This window comes from Drosophila takahashii, chromosome 3R (assembly GCF_030179915.1).
Source record: "Drosophila takahashii strain IR98-3 E-12201 chromosome 3R, DtakHiC1v2, whole genome shotgun sequence".
Taxonomy (NCBI): domain Eukaryota; kingdom Metazoa; phylum Arthropoda; class Insecta; order Diptera; family Drosophilidae; genus Drosophila; species Drosophila takahashii.
Genome location: NC_091681.1, coordinates 14060679 through 14080486, shown reverse-complemented (window position 1 = coordinate 14080486; position 19808 = coordinate 14060679). Strand labels below are relative to the sequence as shown.

The 19808-nt window shown below is 37.5% G+C and overlaps 1 protein-coding gene across 1 annotated transcript in view; it reads left to right on the top strand.

The window, feature by feature from the left end:
- The window catches only part of LOC108066768 (uncharacterized), a 32563-nt gene extending 13434 nt beyond the window's left edge, over positions 1 to 19129 (top strand). Inside the window, exons 3-4 of the mRNA XM_017155429.3 lie at positions 18512 to 18569; positions 18736 to 19129. Of these exons, the coding sequence (XP_017010918.3) occupies positions 18512 to 18569; positions 18736 to 18881 (204 nt within the window). The 3' untranslated portion in view covers positions 18882 to 19129. The remainder of the gene's footprint in view (positions 1 to 18511; positions 18570 to 18735) is intronic.
- The last annotated feature ends 679 nt before the right edge of the window (positions 19130 to 19808 follow it).

Genomic DNA, 19808 nt, shown 5'->3' with positions numbered 1-19808 from the left:
TGGCAGTCATATCTTGGGGGCCAGATGCTCCTGCTGGCTGGTCCATGTCGATGGGAATTGCCCGTAATAAAACGCATAAAAGGGATCTCGGCAAATGGGAAATTCTGTTGCAGTTTTTATGTGCCCATCTCCCTGTCGCATTGCAATTTGGGGCATTGTCTTTGCATCTGGGGCTATGGCCATGCGGTTCATTAGGCGTAATGGGAGTGCAAGCTGCCTTTTTATGGCGACCCGAGGCGTAAGTGCCATTAATATTAATCATACTAAAGCTGTTTAAGTTATTCAAAAAGTCATTCCCACAACTGCAAGCCATGATTACCCCTCATCTTGGATGGGTCTTAGTTGGTTTGGCTCCTTTTCTTCGGATTCTTGTTATCCTAATGTGATTCGTTTGGGTCAACTCACCTGGGATACAAAGATGAGTTGGGTCGGGTCATTAAAATAAATTTACCCAAGTGCAAGCAATTTAGAATGCAAATTAATTCTCTATTCTGTATTTTCTTGTGGTATTATTTAAATAATTTTTATTATGAGATAGAGAATTTATTAAATTAAAACAAACTGATTGAAAAAATCCATAAAAAACTAAAGGGTTAAGGGATTTGCGAATTACTTAAGTTAATAAATCCAATCAATTAAAGGACCTTTTAATTTAAATCCTGTCAGTTGGTCAAAACATAAGCCTGTTTGATATGGGGAATCCCAGCATAGAGAAACTTAAATATTTTGCTCCCCTCCTAAATATTCTCAACTAAATCGCTTAAAATGATTTTGAATGGAGCACCTTTTTACCCCTTCCTGAACATCCTAAAACCATCTAACTGTAGGCGACAGTGCATGACAAGAGCGCGAAATGCGTAACAACTCGCATCGCATTCGTAAATGTCGAAAATTTTGAAAAGGCAAACCGTTTTACTAACGCCTGGCTGCACTTCTATGGCACACATGCTCATGAGCCTTTTAAAACTATGCAACAGAAACAAACTAGTTTATAATAAAAAAAAATTAAAATATTAAAATATCCCGTTTTAAAATCATTTTTATTTAAAATAAATACGAAGTTCTGTTTTGAATATTAACACTAATAAAACAAGAGGGAACGCTATAGTCGGGTTCGTGTCCCGACTATCTAATACCCGTCACTCGGCTAAAGGGAGTGCGAGGGAGATGGATATATATTTTTGGATTGCGTATAACTTTTTAATGAATGGTCCGATTTAAAAAATGTCTTCTACATTTCGATAGGTATAAATATACACAACAAAATTGCATTTATACTTCTCGGAAATCTTTAAAGGTGTGACCGCCAGGCACATTTTAAAATCGTTAGTGGGCGATTGTGGGCGTTAGAGGGGGCGTGGCGCTCGTCTGAAATAAACTTGCGCTGCGTAGGAAGCCCAAGAATATGTGTGGAAAATCTCAACCTTCTAGCTTTTGTAGTTTCTGAGATCTCAGCGTTCATACGGACAGACAGACAGACAGACAGACGGACAGACAGACGGACAGACGGACATGGCTAGATCGACTCGGCTAGTGACCCTGATCAAGAATATATATACTTTATGGGGTCGGAAACGCTTCCTTCTAGCTGTTACATACTTTTGCACGAATACAATATACCCTTTTACTCTACGAGTAACGGGTATAATAAACTTAGTAAATGTAAAGATTAATTATTCAATTCAAATATTTTCCTCTATGTTTCCCTTGCTGTTTTCATTTATTTTAAAAATGAATAGGTATATTAATCTTAACAATTATAGTAAACTTAAAAATTTAAAACTTGGAATTTAATATAAATTATTTGTTTAATCTTTGAATTCAAAATCCAGATATTTTTTTTACTACGCCATTTGCTTTCCTGTGTAACTTATATGGAAATAATAACACTCGCACTTCACTATAAAATTAAACATTAAATAAATGTTTTGGTTTTTTTTTAATTTCCGGGTCAGCCTTTCCAATACCCTTCGTAAAATCCTACACACAAAAAAAAGCACGTCGCCGTAAAATCAATAAGTCCAGGTAATTTTCTGGTTATTCCTACTCATATCGTTTTTACCTGAAATATTCATAAAATTTACATTAAATAATATAATTTTGCCGAATTCTCTCTCTCGGAGATTCTCTAACTTCGAAAAAGAGCGCAACAATCAATATGGCGAGCAAAATGACATGAGTGGAAGCGAGAAAGACGTATTCGAAATTCGAACTGACGTACTTCGAAAGCATGTTTTCTCGCTCGCACTAGTATATGTTTTGGTCGACCATATCACATTTACCTGGCTTCATATCAAGTTAAAAATGATCTTAAAAAAGGTCAAATTGACCTACGATTCATATCGATTTTTTTTTGGGTGTAGCTAAAATAAATAGTTACATGTGGTTCTAGAAACCACCTCCTTGTTCGAGGGCATGTATCATTTCTTGGTAAAAAAGCTGGCTTTAAATCTGGGAAATCTGGGTATCTGTGATGAATTATTGCTTGCCAAGGTGTTGTCTGCTTGTTCATAATTCCCGGATGCCATCACCACACACCGGAGCCCCCGGAGTTCCTATAGTTTTTGGGGGTCTTTCAACGAACAAGAAAGACGACGACGACGGCATACTTTGCACATGCTTGTGAATGACATTTTGGCATATTTTCGCCTTTTGTATGCCCAGCCTGGCATATTCGGTCCATTCTGGTTTCTTTGCTTAAAGGAAAAAGCTGCCAACTGGGCTTCGCATTCGTTTTCGGAGCAAAATTTGAGGGATGTTTGAAGAGGCCGCCAGGCGATAGGATTGTTGTGGTTGTTGGCCGGCTTTTGAATTGTGCGCCAAAATTCCAACTATGTGTTTGACTGGGCTAACTCCGACCCCCCACCAGGAATCTCTTGGCCTGACTATCTGACTATCCGGGGATCTCCTGGTGGCCGCCTGGCTGATGAGTGGCATCGGGTGGATATATCTGGGCGCCAACTTGTTTGCTGATATGCATCCCATATACTCACACTTGCAGGTAACAATCAAAGTCATGTTGACGTTCAATTTAGCCGCTGTTGATTTGTGTCGTTGGAATTTCCCCCCTTTTTTTCTTTTCTTTTTGTGGCCCTTTTTCGGTTTTTCCCATACTCTGCATTTTTTTCGAAACTGACCTCGTTCTTGGCCCTGTCCAGTTACGCAACTACTATACGTTTTTCACTTTTATTTCTTTTTTTGTTGCTCTTGTTGTGCGGGTGTTTTTCCACTTGCGCTGTTTTATCCAGGAAAAAAATTGTTTACTCGTGATTTATGGCGCGGAATTTGTGCTTACGTGGCAATGCAGCAGCGACTCCTCTTCACCTGGTTCCAAAAGCACTTTAGCCCGTCGTCATGTCAGATCTGCTAATGCCTTGAAAAATTTGTTCACTTCCGGTAGGGAGCTCTCTCTTTCGCTGGGATCATTTGTTTGGGCTAAAGATTTCATTTCGCTGCCCACTTGGCATTTTCCGGAGTTTCATCCATCATCTGTTTTGATGGGAACTTTTTCTGGTTTGGGTGCTTTCTGTGTTATGGAATATTTACAATTTAAACTAAATTATTTCAATTATTTTCACAACCACATTATTATTTTAACCGCGGAATTTAATTTAATTAAATTCCCTCTCACGTTAGTTGTAAAAACTAATTTGTATTATTTCATTCGTTAAAATAGCAGAACTTTTTTATTGCTTTTGTACAACAGTGTATTAAATAAACAGCTAGTTATTGCTACATACATTCGAGGTGGATTCTAATGCCAGTTAACTGCTGAAGAAATACATTTTCAACCCGATTATTTATGCATTCGATGGGATTTATGGACCTCAACCGAAGTAGCGATTATCATATTTCATTGTTTGGCCAAATAGCAGGCGCAAATGTTTATGGCCAGGCCAACTGGCATCATTTATCAGCTGCAAGCCAAAGCCACTTAATGGCAGCGGCTGACACGCCTTTTTCCGACCAATCTCACCCACCGCCCACCGCTTAGAGTTGCTCTCCACTTTTCCAGTTCCCCAGTCGGCTCAAAAGTCAAAACCACAGCGAGGAGCCGGGATTTAAGCATATAAAACAGAGCATTATTTGCAGGCGGTAACAGCTAATGCGGGGTTTTAAGTGGCGCAAAAATAGTCGGAGGCTGGCAGAAAGAAGTGAGCTCTTCATAAATCTAGGCAAAGCACATTAAAATATTTCAAAGATTTGCACCAAAACGCTATGCTATGTTAAGCGGCTGAGGCTGCATTTGAACAAAACGCTGAGCGTTGGGAAAATGTAAAAGAAATACACGAGATAATAGAAATGCAATGCTCTGGAAAAAAAAGGAAAACAGCCGACGCCAGCAGGGCAAAACGAAATGGAAGAACACACGGAAAAATGTGTGTGGGGAAAAAGGCTGAAAGGAAGGCAACTAAATTTCGTACAGATAGAGGAAAATAGTAGGGGAGTGTAGGGTAATTTGACGAGTAGGGTAATGTGACGAACTCGTCGAATCTCATATATGACGTCACGACAAAAATTCCAAATAAATGTAGTCGTCTCCCCTTATCGTGTCGACAATGTATTTACAGTAATATTAATAAGAAGTCCCGTAATTTGTTCGTGAGGTAATTTTCGCTAAAAATGTGGTGCGCAAACTAGCAAACCTATTCAATTTACTTGTGTTTCAGCAGTACCAGAGCAAAGATGCGTGGAAAATAAAATCAGGCAAATATATGCACGTATACATGAGATCTTTATCAACAGTTTTTGGTACCTCGCGTTTTTTTCTTTTGCGCCGTTTGAGAGTGACACCGTTTTTGCTCCAAGTCTACCTTGTAGGGTATCGTGACGAACTTTATGTAGGGTAATGTGACGAACTTTTTTTATTCAAGAATTTTAATTGTTATCGTTAATTATTTGTAAAAAAAATATTATAATACCAGATAACATTTACTGCTGCAGTTTTATTGTTGTTTTTAATAGTGAGGTCAGTTTAATTTAATTAAACAAAAAAAAAATTTTTTTAATTTAAAAAATTGCACTTTGACCATTTTTTTTTTTGTAAGTTTCGGTATTATCTTATTACTTCTTTCTTTTCCGTATCGAAAATAACTTTTCCGTAAATTATATATAAAAAAATTTTTTTTTGTTTGTGAAAAGGATGATTTACACCAAACGTTGTGGGATTTGGCTACGTTGAAATTTCGAATACAAATTTTTCAGAAATATGCTCAGTAAATGTAAGTAACTTTCTGCTTTTACACTTTTAAAAAATATTGATTTTTGGAGAAGTTACATTAAAGAACAAATCGTTCGTCACATTACCCTACAACTTTTGAAAGTGCAAAAAAAGAAGGGTTCACGCCAAACGCTGTGGCACTTGGCTGCATTGGAATTTCGAATCCGAATTTTACAGGAATATGCTCAGTAGATGTAAGCAACTTTCTGCGTTTACACTTTTTAAAAATATTGATTGATAGAAAAGTTACATTCAAAAAACGAATCGTTCGTCACCTTACCCTACACTCCCCTACAAATAACTTGGTTGTGAGTGCATCTGAGTTATGCACACAATGGGCTTGCTTTATCCACTCGCAACTTAAATTAAGTCACTGATTTTAATACGGGTATTAAGTTGTATATAAAAGAGAGACATTAAGATTTTAAAGTGTTTTCTAAGAAAACTTTTAAACAATATTCAAAAATGTGCTAAGAACTTAGTTTGTAAAAAAAATTAATAGGGTAAAAAATAGAAAATGCTGATATTTCCCAAAGTAAATAAATCTTTTATTTAAGAAAAATATAATTATAAAAGACAAAATGTAACATGATTTTAAGTAATAACGGTATCCAAAAATTGAAAGGTTACAAAAAGTGCAGTTAAATTATTTTGAAAACTAAAATATTTTTATAACAACTTATTATTTTAAATGTATTATTTTTTTCTTGAATAAACTTGTAGTAGAACTATCGATTTACTGCAAATTCACTTCGTCAAATTGCCATGTTGTTTATCAAACAATTGCCCCAAATTGCATGGGAGTTACACAAACCATGAATTTCGAATTAGAGAAGTTTCACTGTTTGATATATGGACTTATGTATTCCTCCACAGTTTTCGCTTGAAAATGATAAACGCGCTTAGAAGCGCATTATTTGAATGGCGGCTGTGGCAAACAATGGCATTGTGTTGCAGTCTTTGGCTCTGGCAAAATTGCAACACGAATAATTGACAGCATTTCTGTGGTGCAGTGGCAACTCATTAAGGCAAATATTCTGTGGTTTGGCGGCCGGTCTGTTCATTTGAACGAGCTGCCACTGTACCAAAATGAAATTGGCGAAATGCATATGGAATTTAGAATCGCTTAAGTGTCAAGTGCGTGGCAGTATTTTGAGCGCGATATCGTTTGCCTTTTTATGCCTAGCGGCCCTCACATGAGTATGCGATAATAATACCCAGAATAACCCAGTTTTGCCAGGAGAATACCGCACGTATTCGACAAGTTTATGTTGAATGTGTGCTTGGCACCTGAATATTTGGCAAATTACAATAAATTGGCATATTCAAGGGCTTGAGTACATGATGCCACAAAGTGTTTGGCTCTGACATAAACAGATCCAGAATAAAGGGAAAACCACAGTCTGGTTGCAGATGGAAATGCAGATGTGGTTTTGTTGACATTAACTAAGCCACCGAACTGAATGTGGACACAAAAGCCGGCTAATTGTGGCGAATCTACGAAGCAGTTTAAGCCCATTGTGAAATATATCTCCTCGTTAATGATGGCCCATTTACAGGGTGATGAAACTGGAAGCCTTAAAGCACATAATTAATGATCAAACGCATTTTAGCTGGGCGAACATTCTTTATAGGCCATTCATATTTCTGGTTAATGAAAAAATGTATGGCAAGGTTAATTAATTTTAACGAGCCAAGCGACAAGCGGCAAGGACTTTCGCTTCACGGCTGACAAACGACAGGCAATAAGAGCAACAATATGAAGTAATAAAAATGCGGCGAACAAATGCTTGTGTATATAGTAATTACCAAGTGGTTTTCCTTGTTTCCCAGCGACCTTGGGCCCGGGCTGGTTAATGGAGGGTACAAATACAGAAAACAAAAAAAATACAAAAAAGGAGAGGAAACCAAACAAAATGGTCGCCAGCTGGAGTTGAAAATTTAATGTCGTAAATCACACACGTAAATTGTGACACTCGTTAATTTTAACGCTCGAATGTCGCTCTCAGCTTGCCTTTGTATTTGTTTTTTTTTTACCGACTTTGGCAACCGCTGTTCCAGGCGATTCACATTTATCACCGAGATCCACTTTAACCACACGATTCACCTAATCTATGACCATTTAAACTTTTTTAATTGAACCAATTAAAATGGTTGTTAAATATGGGACAACCAAAAAAACGTGCAAACAATAAAAATGTGAATTATATCTAAACAAGAAAATATTTTTCAATTTCAGATTATTTTTTTTAATCAAATAATTTAAAGCAAAAGTTTTCTACATTTTATTCTTAATTTTACTTTCAAGTCAATTTAATTTAAAATAGCTAAACGTAACCGAAGATCTTCTTTTTGGTGTATTTAATTCTTAGAATTTCCTCAAAGAAAACTTGTATTTAGATATGTGTGACACAAGAGTAAAGAAACAAACTAAATTAATTAGCGACAAAAGATTGTTGCTCTTCGTGCAACTTTCAACCCTTTCAGTTGCAAAGTTTTTCACCTCTAATGAAAAATGTAGGTTTTGTAACAACAGAAACTATAAATAACAAAATACCTGCAGGAGACCCGCGAAAATTTCATTAGAACATTTTCTCAAAACAGAATTGTCGTGAAAGTTTCTGGGTCACACACACAGTTCACAAGTGTTTGTATGAATGTGCGTTTTTTGGGTTTGTATTTATATATATTTGTATGTTCCACTTGAAAAGTTAAGAAGGGCAACCACCGTGACCGAGGAAAAGTTGTCGATTGTTTCGTAAATTTTTTTCTGCCAGCTGCTGTAACCTAATTCATGCGATGCTATTGCCAAATTAACACTTTAATTTCACTTAATTCAAGGCACCAACAATCAATCAGTGCTTTTTTCCCAAGGATGTGGATAGAACTTAGACGAATCTTATAGTTCCCCGACTGATTGATGGTCTAATTGATTGATTACCTCGATATGTGTCAAATGCCCGAGGGTGTGATAATGCCCATTTAAAGTATATATTTGCATTGTGCTTATGCAAATTTGATTGGAAATGTTTTTACTGACTACAATTTGAATGGGAAATGATGCGCAGAGCACAAACAAAGGCTGTTGTTGTTAAATAAACACATAAATAATTGCATATGCAATGGCAGTAAAATGTTATTGAAAATAAACATTAAGATAGCAGACATATAGATGGAATTATCCGAATGTCTGTGTGTGCTGATGATTTCCACAGAGAAAACCAATATTGACTGTGCAAAAATGTGTTTTGCACATGAGATTTATCGATGTGTCAGTTAGGAATTTACTGGCTAATTTTCATTTAGATTCCCTTTGTTCTCAATTTGCTCGGTATTTATTTATTGCCTTGTAATTTGGCTTTGAACTTATTTAATTGAAATCACATGCTAACCAGGTGGACAGGGGAAAAAATCATGTGTTTAATGCCGCAATTAAGAGACCATTAAGTCCCATAAATCTGTTTGAAATGTAAATGGTTCGCCCATGCATATAGACAGACCAAACCCGCATCGAGCTCAACCCTTTTAAGCTTGTGGGTCACACGGCGTATACGCAATACGCCAGTATGGCTGCTTGCTCGGTTTCACTGCATACTTTGCGGCGCTCCATGTGTGATTAATTACCGATTCTTCTGCGTTTCGAAGTGGTAACCGTAACCCATACCGAATTCCGTCTGCCGCATAAACACCGACATTAATCAAGTTTTGTTGCAAATTAATTTGCCAAAGGTTTCGTTGGGTCTTCTGATAAATTAGCCGGCATAAATTAAGGGCCACAACGGCTGGCTCATAAGCTGTCAGGTCTCGCATAATTGTCATCGGCCCGACGAAATTGGCACAATCGAATCGAATGCAAGCCAATCGCAGATCATTTACACTTGAGCAGTTTCCAAGAATTAGTTGTTCGCCAGCTGGCTCGCTGCCAGCCTAGGATTGAGATTCACACTCGCATTCAGTGGGTGGTGGGCGAGGTCAGAGTGCCGTCATTTATCAAATTTAATTACAGTAGGTGCCGAGGCTTGACTTGGCTGCCTTTTCCTTTGCCTTTGCCGGCTGGCCCATTCGTTCAACTTTGCCTGGCTCTCGAAATTAACGCAAATTAATGCAAGCAAAGTTCGTCGTTTTTGCTCACGTAGGCAAACTTGGCGACGTGAAGTTTATGGGGCCAAATGTGCTTATTGAATTCGTACATCGCTATCTATGAATATCTAATATGGCTTTTAATAAGAAGGCCGAAAACTATTTCACTAATGAATTCGCATAAAGTTTGGGTACAAGGGAAAAAAAATCGATAGGTTTTCGAATTTCACTCTTAATGGTGTCCAAGGGTATGCAATAATATTCGAATTCGGTCCAAAGGATTTATATTAAAAAAAATACTTTTTATTATATATTTCTTTTCATACTTTCAGATACTTAAATAAGTTATTTAAATGACCTTAATTGTTTTGAGAAATATAATTGATCAAGGCTATTTTAATTGTTCATTGAAAAATAATGATAGCATGTTATAGTTTTAAGTATTTTCTTGAGTTTGTGTGATATATATATATCATATGGATAATTAACAGTGGAAACCAGCGTTTTATAGAATTTTATGGATGCTTTATTAATTTAAACATTCATTTTGATATTTAGATTTATTTTATGTTCCTTAATGTTTTTAAAAGAGTTTGAACTTAATTGTTCCTACATTTTTATATACAACTAAATTGATTCCTTTGTTCTACCTTGGATCGTTTTGCTTCCAATAAATTGACTTTTGATTTTAATTTTCCTCTGTAACCGGAGATGCAGGATCCCAAACTGAATTGCTGCTAAGTGTTTGAGAGTAGAGTCCCCATGCAATAACGTGCGTCCTTATGTTTTCTGACTCATGAGCTCAACTACATAGTTTGACACTGAGCGGAGAATGGAGCATCCAAAGGACCTAATGGTTTTCTCCTGCCCGCAGTTTGGTCCACAGGCAATGCCCATAAGTCCATTGAGGCCACTCCCCGCTCCCCCAAGCTGTCGTTTTCGGTGTCAATTACATGTTGACATGCCAACAGCTGCCGATGCACAAGAGGATTCCATGTAGCCATTCCGAGGAGGAGACAGTCCCTCGTTGAACAAGACCACAGCGGAATATTTGACGATTCATAACGTGTCTTAAAAGACAAGCAATAAACTTATTTTCCTAAGTAAGATGTACATGTAACTCTTTTTATAAGAGTTATCTTCTCTATATGAATGGAATTGCAATCTTGCTTTGAGAGGCCCTTCTGAAGGCCATTTTTCTTGGAAAAATTTAGATGAAATATGGGAATTCATACCGGTAAACTAAAAGTAACAAGAGGGAACGCTACGGTCGCTGTACCTCGACTATCAGATACCCGGTACTCAGCTAAAGGAAGTGCGAAGGAGATGACACAACAAAACTGCATTTATAGTTTTCCGAAATCTTTGAAGATGTCAGCGCTAGGAGACAATTTGAAGGTCGTATCGGTCGGAAGCGCTTTCTTTTACCTCTTACATAGTTTTTCACGAATACAATATACCATTTTAATCTAAGAGTAACGGGTATAAAAATGGTAGCAGAACAACCCATATTGCAAGTTACTATTGTCTATTATTCAAATGGTAATATCATGTCTTATGTAATGTTTGGTTTGACTCTTAAGGATTTTCCAGAAATACAAAACACAAGGCCTAAGCCAGTGGTCAAGTGTTGTAATAAATACTCAGTCCGGCCGAAGGAGTTTTCCGATCGATAAAACTTTGTAAGAATACGTATAAATGTGCGAACAGGAGGTGGGGTGGGGAAAAGTGCAGGCATTTCTATCTATTTCTTGTAGTTTTTATCGCTTGTGCACTTGATTATCCACTTGGATTTGCTTCCTGCAGCAGATGTGTGGGTATTCTATACTGTAGTTGCAACTGCAGATGCAACGGCAGCTGCATGTGCCATTGTTTGCCACGTGGACACTAGAAACTGGACACTAGAAACTGGAAACGGGCTGCTGTGAAGCATCGACATAATGGCCGGACGATAAGTGTGTTGGACAGGCGCAGCTTTGGCATTGTAAATAAACGACAATACATCCGGCTTCCGGTTGTCGCTTGTCGGTCGATGTTGACCATTGTGTGTGGTGCAAAAAACATAAAATGCAATTGTAGTTGCTGCTGCTGTTTGCCGTTGCATTAGCCCACATTTGCTGTGTGCTTTTGCCACTTTTACTAAAATTATTGCCAGCCAGCCACACAAATCGTTTTTGCACAACTGAAATCAAACATTTGCATTTTGGTTAGGGGGATTTTTAATCTCAGGTCTTAAGAAACAGCCCAGATGGCACGTCCGTTCTGCCAACTCATCAGGAATCGCCCATGCGATGTGGGTCAAATGCTTTCCTTTCCTTTTATTCGTTCGGGCCAAAAGGTGAACCTGACAATGATGAGGGCAATCTAAATCTAGAGCAACCAATTGAGTATCACCCCCCACAAACAGGCGCCATTTTTTGAGTTGGGAAAGCCTAGCTGATGTGACATTTAGATGGACTCGCTAGGACTTTTCAAGCTTATCCCTGGTGCTATTAAATTCAGCCACCAAACAGAACAAAATTCATTCTTAAGCCCCACTTCCGAGAAGACCTCCTACGTTATATTTATTTATACTACCATTTTTGCAAGGCAAAAATTTTATGTTAATGGATAATAGAGCCTTAGTAATAAAAATATTTCGATGAGGCGGCATATTTACTTAAAGTATGGCTTTGTATTTTACGAGCTTTACTTTTTACCTTTTAGGTAAAAATTGTTTTAAAAATGTTTTTAAGGAGGCATGGGCAATGCGACTTTTAACCCCAGGCTAAAATTTTATTTTATCCAATTTATATTTATAAATCCCGATAAAAGCATTTTCTTGTAAATATTCTGATTCAGTGTCCGTGATTAATTAAAAGTTAAGGCTAAAATGAAAGTGGCCTTCGGCGACATTTGATATTTAAACCAATTTGTCCTTGATTGTGGCTGTGCTCTCTCCTGCCTGACTGATATGTAGACTGGACTTTGGCTGAATCAGTTTATTGCATTACGTATACGCCCCGCGGCCCAAAAATGTATTATATATGACCAATATATGTGTATGTGTGCATACACCCGCAAATGGAGAGCTCAATTTTTGAAGGATGAAGCGGCATTTTATACAAAAATTCCCGGCTGCTGGTGTTGCCATGGCTGGCATTCTACAACAAAGTACACTGCCAAAAAGTGTTTGCTGGTCGCTCGTTTTGTGAATCTTGGCTGCTGGCAGGGATTGGGCTTCGGATCGTAGAATAGGGATGGAAATAGGGGATAAGGGGGATTTGCAGGGGTCGTGGGACTCGCAGTGAGCCACGGCTGAAAGCTGAAAACTGGAAACTGATGCCTGCATGCCAGAGTTGCCGAGTTCCCCAGTTCCCGAGTGCCAGAATGCAGAGCGTTGAGCTCTTGGAGGGAAAATCAAATTTCAGACATTTTAACATTTTTGTTGTTGGCCGGATTTTTTGAGGTCTCAAAGCCAGCATTGATGAAATTGCATTTTGATAATGGAGCAAAGGCAGCGAGGCTGCACCCCCTCTATGTATATATATAGTATAGGATATAGTAGAGTAACTTTCCGTGCTCATTCAATGTGGCAACTGAAGCGAAAGCGAGAGCTTCACCTTCGGGTTCTTTTTTTTCTTTTTTTCTTTTTTTCTTTTTTGGGGCTGGGGGCTGTCACAACACCGTTTTGCCTTAATAATTGAAGGCAATGTTCGGCAAATGCATATGAGAACTGAAAGTTGCTCGGGGGCCCCTTTTCGATTACGCTTGCCAAAGAAAAACTGTCTCACATTGCACTTTTCCCTGATCATTTCCCTGAGTGTCTGCTCTTTTTGTTTGCGCATCATTGGGTTTCTTTGGCGTTCACATGACTGAACTTCTCACTTTCCTTCATTGTACGCCCGAAATTTCATTTTGAAATCGAATTAAAGAGTTCTCGAATGGAATTCATTTGTTTTGCGACTTTAATGGCATTTCCGTATTGAGTTATTCGAATGCAGATGGCGCTTGTCGTTTGATAAGTCACGACTCTGTAATTAATGTCGCAAAAATGTTCGAGGGGATTTCGCAATAGCAATTTCGAGTTCGTGACCAGAGTCGCTGATGATTTTAATGACGGAATGCTGAAAGGATTTATTGAGCTTACTATATAAATATTAACGAGGCTGGACTGGGATTCAAGGATAATGCGGCGAATCTTAAAGCTCATTTGCATAGCAAAATCCATTAGGTAATTTCTCGAAGGGCCATTATTATGTTATTACTAAAGAGGCTAACAAATTGAGTTATTACAATGAAATTGTGAAAAATTGTGCATCATTCCAGTGAATGCATAGGGATAAGCTGGCCATTCCGCCATTAGGAACACATGCATATTCAAGAAGCACACATGATTTGAGGCAAATCATCATCTATCCTCTCAAGATGAAGAGGCCGTCGTCCTGTCCCCTGCCCCCTGCCCCAGAACACTTGAAATTTTCATAAATGGCTAAAGGACGATGCCTGCGACCTGTCTGCTCTCAAACACACACATACTTTCATATTGCACCCACACATGTCGACGGTTCAAAACTGCCATTGCCACTCATGACGTCGTAGCTCGTTTGCTAGCCTCTCCTCCGTCCATCTTCATTTTCTTACCCTGTAGAAGGGATTATTTTATTTCCAGAAAGCGTACAACTAAATTGAGAACTTATCCATGACCTCTAACTAACTAGTCCAAAAAATATTTAAAGATGCCTTTTTTTAATAGCTCGAGATTAATTTACTTACGTGAATATATCGAAATTGAATTAATACTTTTATTGAATAACTTTAAAATGAAAATATAGATCATCAATAATATATAAATATATTCCCTAAAAATAAAATCTTTAGATTTATTAATATTTTATCTACACTTATTTAATAGTTAACAGGAAGTGCCATGAGGATTATATGGTTTATAGGTACATGAAAACATTAAATTATTTTGATCAGAAAAATAAAATCATTAAATGTTTTTTATTCAAAATTGATCTGATCTATTAAGATTGTACTTGAAAATGAAGATCTACCATTAAATCAGAAGAAGAGGGTATTTTCCTAGTAGACTCACTAATCTTCTGCTCCAATCGTGTTTTTCATTTTTTCTCCTTTTTTTTGCAATGGCAGTACTTTCCTGTCATTACCACTTTTCTCTGCTTTTTTTGTGCAACTTGCGTCTTTTAGTTTCTTAGAGGTCTTTTTCTTCATTTTGCTGTCACTCGCATGCAAAATTGAAATCATCAACGTCGTCATCAGTTGCTGTCTGCCTGAGTTGGCTGGCTTTTGGGGTTCAGGTTGGGGGTTCTCGGGGTATAAGGAATAAGGAATGGGGTACGGGCTGGTTAGTTGGTTGTACGGTTGTTCAAATCACAACTAAGCAGAAGAGATGATATAACTGGCTTAAGTGAAAGTAGCGCAGCGCACAGGCAATGGAGCAACTTTTCCCCGGCTGCCTCAAGATTATTGCTCTGCTCAACGTTTTTCGTGTTTTCCTTTGGTCCAACTTTTGCCCTAACAACCAAATAACATGCCGAGCTGCATTTGGACCGACGGGCTCGACAGACCATAGCCACGCCCACTTTTTTCTTTTGGTTCGCATTTCATTTTCCCAAAAACTAGGCCAGATGCATAAATCTCTGCAACTGACTCACTGATAGGAAATTAAGTTTGCTGAAATTTCGGCGATTGCATAAGAAATGATTATGCTCCCTTAGCATGCTGAGATTCCATTTATCACAAGTAGTTGATCCCATGTCAGCATTGTGTTTGTCCCAAGTGATTATCCCTACATTATCCATATTAGCCACATTACTTAACCCCCAACCCCTGGCAGACAGGACAAACGCATTCTGTGGCGTCGCATAACATAATGAGCTTACCCTTTTGGAACCCCCGGGTGCTTTGAGGGGTTACTTACCAGGGAGCACATAAGCGGCACAAATTATGCACAGGCAAAGAAAACTAAGGGCGTGCAGGTTTAGATGATGTGTAGATTGCCATAATATGCTAGGTGTCGTTACGTTTTAATAAGACAACATTTTCGGACAGAGAAGCAGGCTTAATAAATGGAATGGAATTTTAAATAATAACACTGTGCAGCATTTTTAGTGCTTTTTAAATTTACCTCGATGGATACTATATTTTTGGATTCGTTACGAATTCCCAAGATAAACTGCGTTTTCAAAAAAGTTCCCCGACGCAAGAATTCTTAGCAAAAGGACCTCAAAGTTCGAAAAATGCAGAAATTGGCCAACTTTCCGGAGCTCTCAGAGGCAAACGGATTCATGGTTTGATTCGATGCTAAAGTTTTTTAAAAGATACCTTCTTTATCTTTCAAACCCCATACTTAGAATAATTTTAGGATTTTTTTTAAGGCAGAAATAGATTCCAGAAACATAGTCAAAAAACTTAAAAACGTACAGCTGCGGTCAAAATAGTAGTAGTGTTGCCGCCCTGTGTTTTTAAAAGTTTGTTGTTGTAATTCATCTTCTTCTGGTGATATTGTATTGATTATAATTGTACTATTAGACTAATTGTATAAGAAAAGTGACAACAAAAAACTTTTAAAAACACATGACGGCAACACTACTACTATTTTGACCGCAGCTGTATACTTTTATGTTTTTTGACTATGTTCTCTAAAACTTGTTTCTCCCTTAATAAAAATCCTAAAATTATTCAAAGTATGGGGTTTGAAAGATAAAGAGTGTATATTTTATAAAACTTTAGCATCTAACCAAGCCATGAATCCGTTTGCCTCTGAGAGCTTTGGAAAGTTGGCCAATTTCGGAATTTTTCGAACTTTGAGGTCCTTTTGCTAAGAATCCTTGCGTCGGGGAACTTTTTGGAAAACGCAGTTTAACTTTGGAATTCGTAACAAATCCAAAAATATAGTATCCATCGAGGTAAATTTTTGATGCTGCATAGTGTAATTTATCCTCTAGTTAAAAAAGAAGCGACAAACTGGCACTCACTTTTCTTGTTATCATTAGTTTTTATAGGCCACAGAAATATCAGGGTTTTTTTTTTTTAATTTAAATCACTTTTAAATGTCTAAAAAGGTGTCTAAAAGTATGCCACAATATATTTTGAACCCAAAAATGATATGATTTCATACAGGAGGACGATACAATGCATACTTTTAGAAACATATTTTGATTTTACATTTCCAGTTTGCTTCTTAAAATTTATTTTTATTTTTATCCGTTAATTTTGGGACAGCATGGGGTCGTCTTCTTTTACATCAATCTTAGTACGCGGTTTCGAAATACCTTCGAATATTGGTTATATATTTTTTGTTTAACTGTTTTTGCTGCTTGTTGATCTTCCTGTTCTCTATTGGAATCATTTTATTATTCCTAAATAGATTTAAACTGGAACTAATAAAGATTTAAATGAAAAAGTGTTGTATACTCCGAGTCGCAGAACAAAACAATGCTTATCAGATCGACTCTGTATTTGAATCACCTTTTTTGCTGCGTGTGGCAAAGTGCAGTGGGAGGTCCATTACAGCGGTCACCATCGCCGGACCTGTTACATAAACAATGAGCTGCCAATGTGCAGTGCCAGCTGCAGATGTCCTGGCCTGAACATTCACTGCAATTGCAGCTACGAACGGGCGATAAGCACGCAAAGTCGTTAAGTGCTGCGGAATGGCTTAGCCGGGGTTCAGGACTCGGATTGTTGCACATCGTCCATGGTGGCTGCCACACCACACCGCACTCGGCTCAATCGATTAAGCGGTTTAAGTGCCCCATAAGCCGCCTCGGCTGACTGCCTTCCGCTGGCGGTGCTGCTTGTGATCCTGCATCCTGCATCCTGTTTTCTTGTGGCCTCCTGGTGTGAACACGTGTTTTGTATTGCCTATCCCCGGGCGCAATGTTGGTTGCATGTTGCTAGTTGCTAGTTGCAGGTGGCAGGTGCATTGTTGTTAGCTGCGGCCAAGGAATAACACTCGCACACCCCAGGGTAATTATTGAGCATGTTTATTATTTGGCTAATGGGCCGCAAAACGCTGCCGTGCTGCCTACTTAGGGGCGCCTCATTTTTCAATTTACCCGAGAGTTTTAAAGGGGGGTTTGGTCTCCCATATTTATGTCCTTGCTACCCCTGACTATCTCTGTGTGTGTGTTTAGTGTCCCCTGCTTATGTTGTCGTAAACTTTAATGCCAGCCATATGCACAATGTATATACTATATATGCTAAAAACCAGCTTGTCCTGGTTACTTGGCCTGCAAGTACATTACGAAGTCGTTGTACGATGTGTTTTATGTTTATTTATTCGTAGCCTGGTTTCCCCTTGTTGAACTCACGAAGCCGTCGTTAAAAGAGCATCAAATGTGGTTTAGACCGCAAAACTCCGATGTGAGTGAAATAAATAATTCCTTCGGAGCATTCTCGCCTGGAATTACCTAGACATCAAAGCGTAGGGCTATTTTAGGGTTTGATTGAAATCTACTTGGGTCAGCGAATCTCCTAAGATAACCTACTTATGACCTACTTATCGTTATGGGTGCTCGTATCGAAGATTCTAGCCAACTTTATGGCAAACATTTGGCCCACAAAACAAAGGTTTCTCGTGCTTTTTAATCCTCTTTTTCAAAACCGAATTACGTCGTAAAAATGTTTATGTTTATACCCATAAACTTCGGTGGCTTTGTTTGTGGTTAGCTAAAGTTTATGGTCTGCCTAGACTTTTAGTTCTTCAAGTATTTAAGAAAACAAAATATGTATTTAATTTATTAAATTAACCAGTAATGGCATTAAGTTGTTTAGCATTACAATTCTATGAATGAGAATTTGTAAAAATAAAATACTATTTACAAAGAAAATTCGGTTGGAATGTCATTACAAAATTTTCGGATTTATTACTTTAGCAGATATTAAATGGACAATATGTACGTATGTATTTAAAATGGATATAAATTCCTTTTTATGTTCATCATTTTTTGCAATATAATCGACTTGTCGGCTTGATTATTTTTATTGATATTGGTTGTGAAAGCCGTAAACAGACATTCACACATGCAAGTTAATGGCATTCATACGCCCTGTTGACCAACAGATTTTTATTATATTGACAGCGCATACATATGCAGTTGGACTCGGTTGATATTTAATTAAGCTGTCATGAATATATGAGTCCAAATGCCACAATTTTACAAAATGTAATATATTAATTTTATTTTTTTTTTTTTGCAGAAATATGTTAGTGAGCTGTCGACCGTTCGCGATTGTGCCACCGAGTGTCAGGAAAAAGGTGAGTTGGAGGTTTAGTTTTGGCCTTTTGGCCTAACCATATGCTAATTGAAGGACCTAATTGGACGGGATTGTTAGAAACCGCAAAATAAATTGAATTATGACATTTTCACTAATTTGCTCGACCTCAGCTAATTACGAAATATATTTATATTTAATTTCATTAGAAATTTGGGAGACACAAACGTACTGCTGCACCGAGGACGGATGTAATGCCGGCACCCAATTGGCATACTCCGTCATCCTGTTGAGCCTGCCACTCCTTTCGATGGCCTGGCCCACTTTCGTCGACTTTTGGAATACGCGACGTTAAGATGATACAAATTCCCTTAGCCTGATTTCTTAATTTTTTTACTTTATCATTTTGCAGCAAGAAAATTGTATAAAATTTAAACCGTTAGCATTTATTTTATGTTCAAAAAAAAGTATTAAACATACAAACAAAATTCTGTGAACGGGACCTAATCAAACTAAGATGCGATATCGCAAAGTTAAACGAAATTAACCATTTGAGCCTGTTTTTTTGTATTTTATAAACTCATGCGATTTCGGATAATACACGCATGAATAATATATATTTTTTGCCAACATGTTTGCTGTTAATACTTTGAGGCTTTGTATTTCTGACTGTCTTCCCAAAAAACACAAATAGTGTTGGTAAATGATAACGAAAAAGCTTAACTAATTCACATTCACAATAAATAACAATTGCAATGCCAAATTACTACTAAAATCGTGTTAAAAAAATATTGAAAAAAATAAACGCAAAACGCATTATTAAAGTAAACAAAACAAAAGAATAAGTTTAAGATTATGCCAGCTGTCAAAAGTACATAAAAATCGCAATCATATTGAGATGTCAAAAAGTAAATGAATATCGCCGAATTCGTATTGAATGCATTTCATAAACATACTAATTTTAGTATACCTAAGGTTTAATAACGAAAGTAGGAATTACAAACTTAGGATCCCGAATCCTGCGTCTCTCGATGAAACAGTCTTTAAAATAGGCTTGAGATAGTTGTTTGTTTTATAATTTGCATATAGGACCACAAATATTACGCAAATGTCAAAGTCACAGTGAGTTTATTTTGGGGTCTGTGATTTTGCACTTTGGAACAGTAATATTTGCAGGAAATCTATACATTATATTTTGTCTCTTAAGCTAATAGCGCCTACTTAGGTAATGTTGTTTTTTGTTTCGAAAATAAAAAAAACAAAACTAATGTTTGTTAAACAC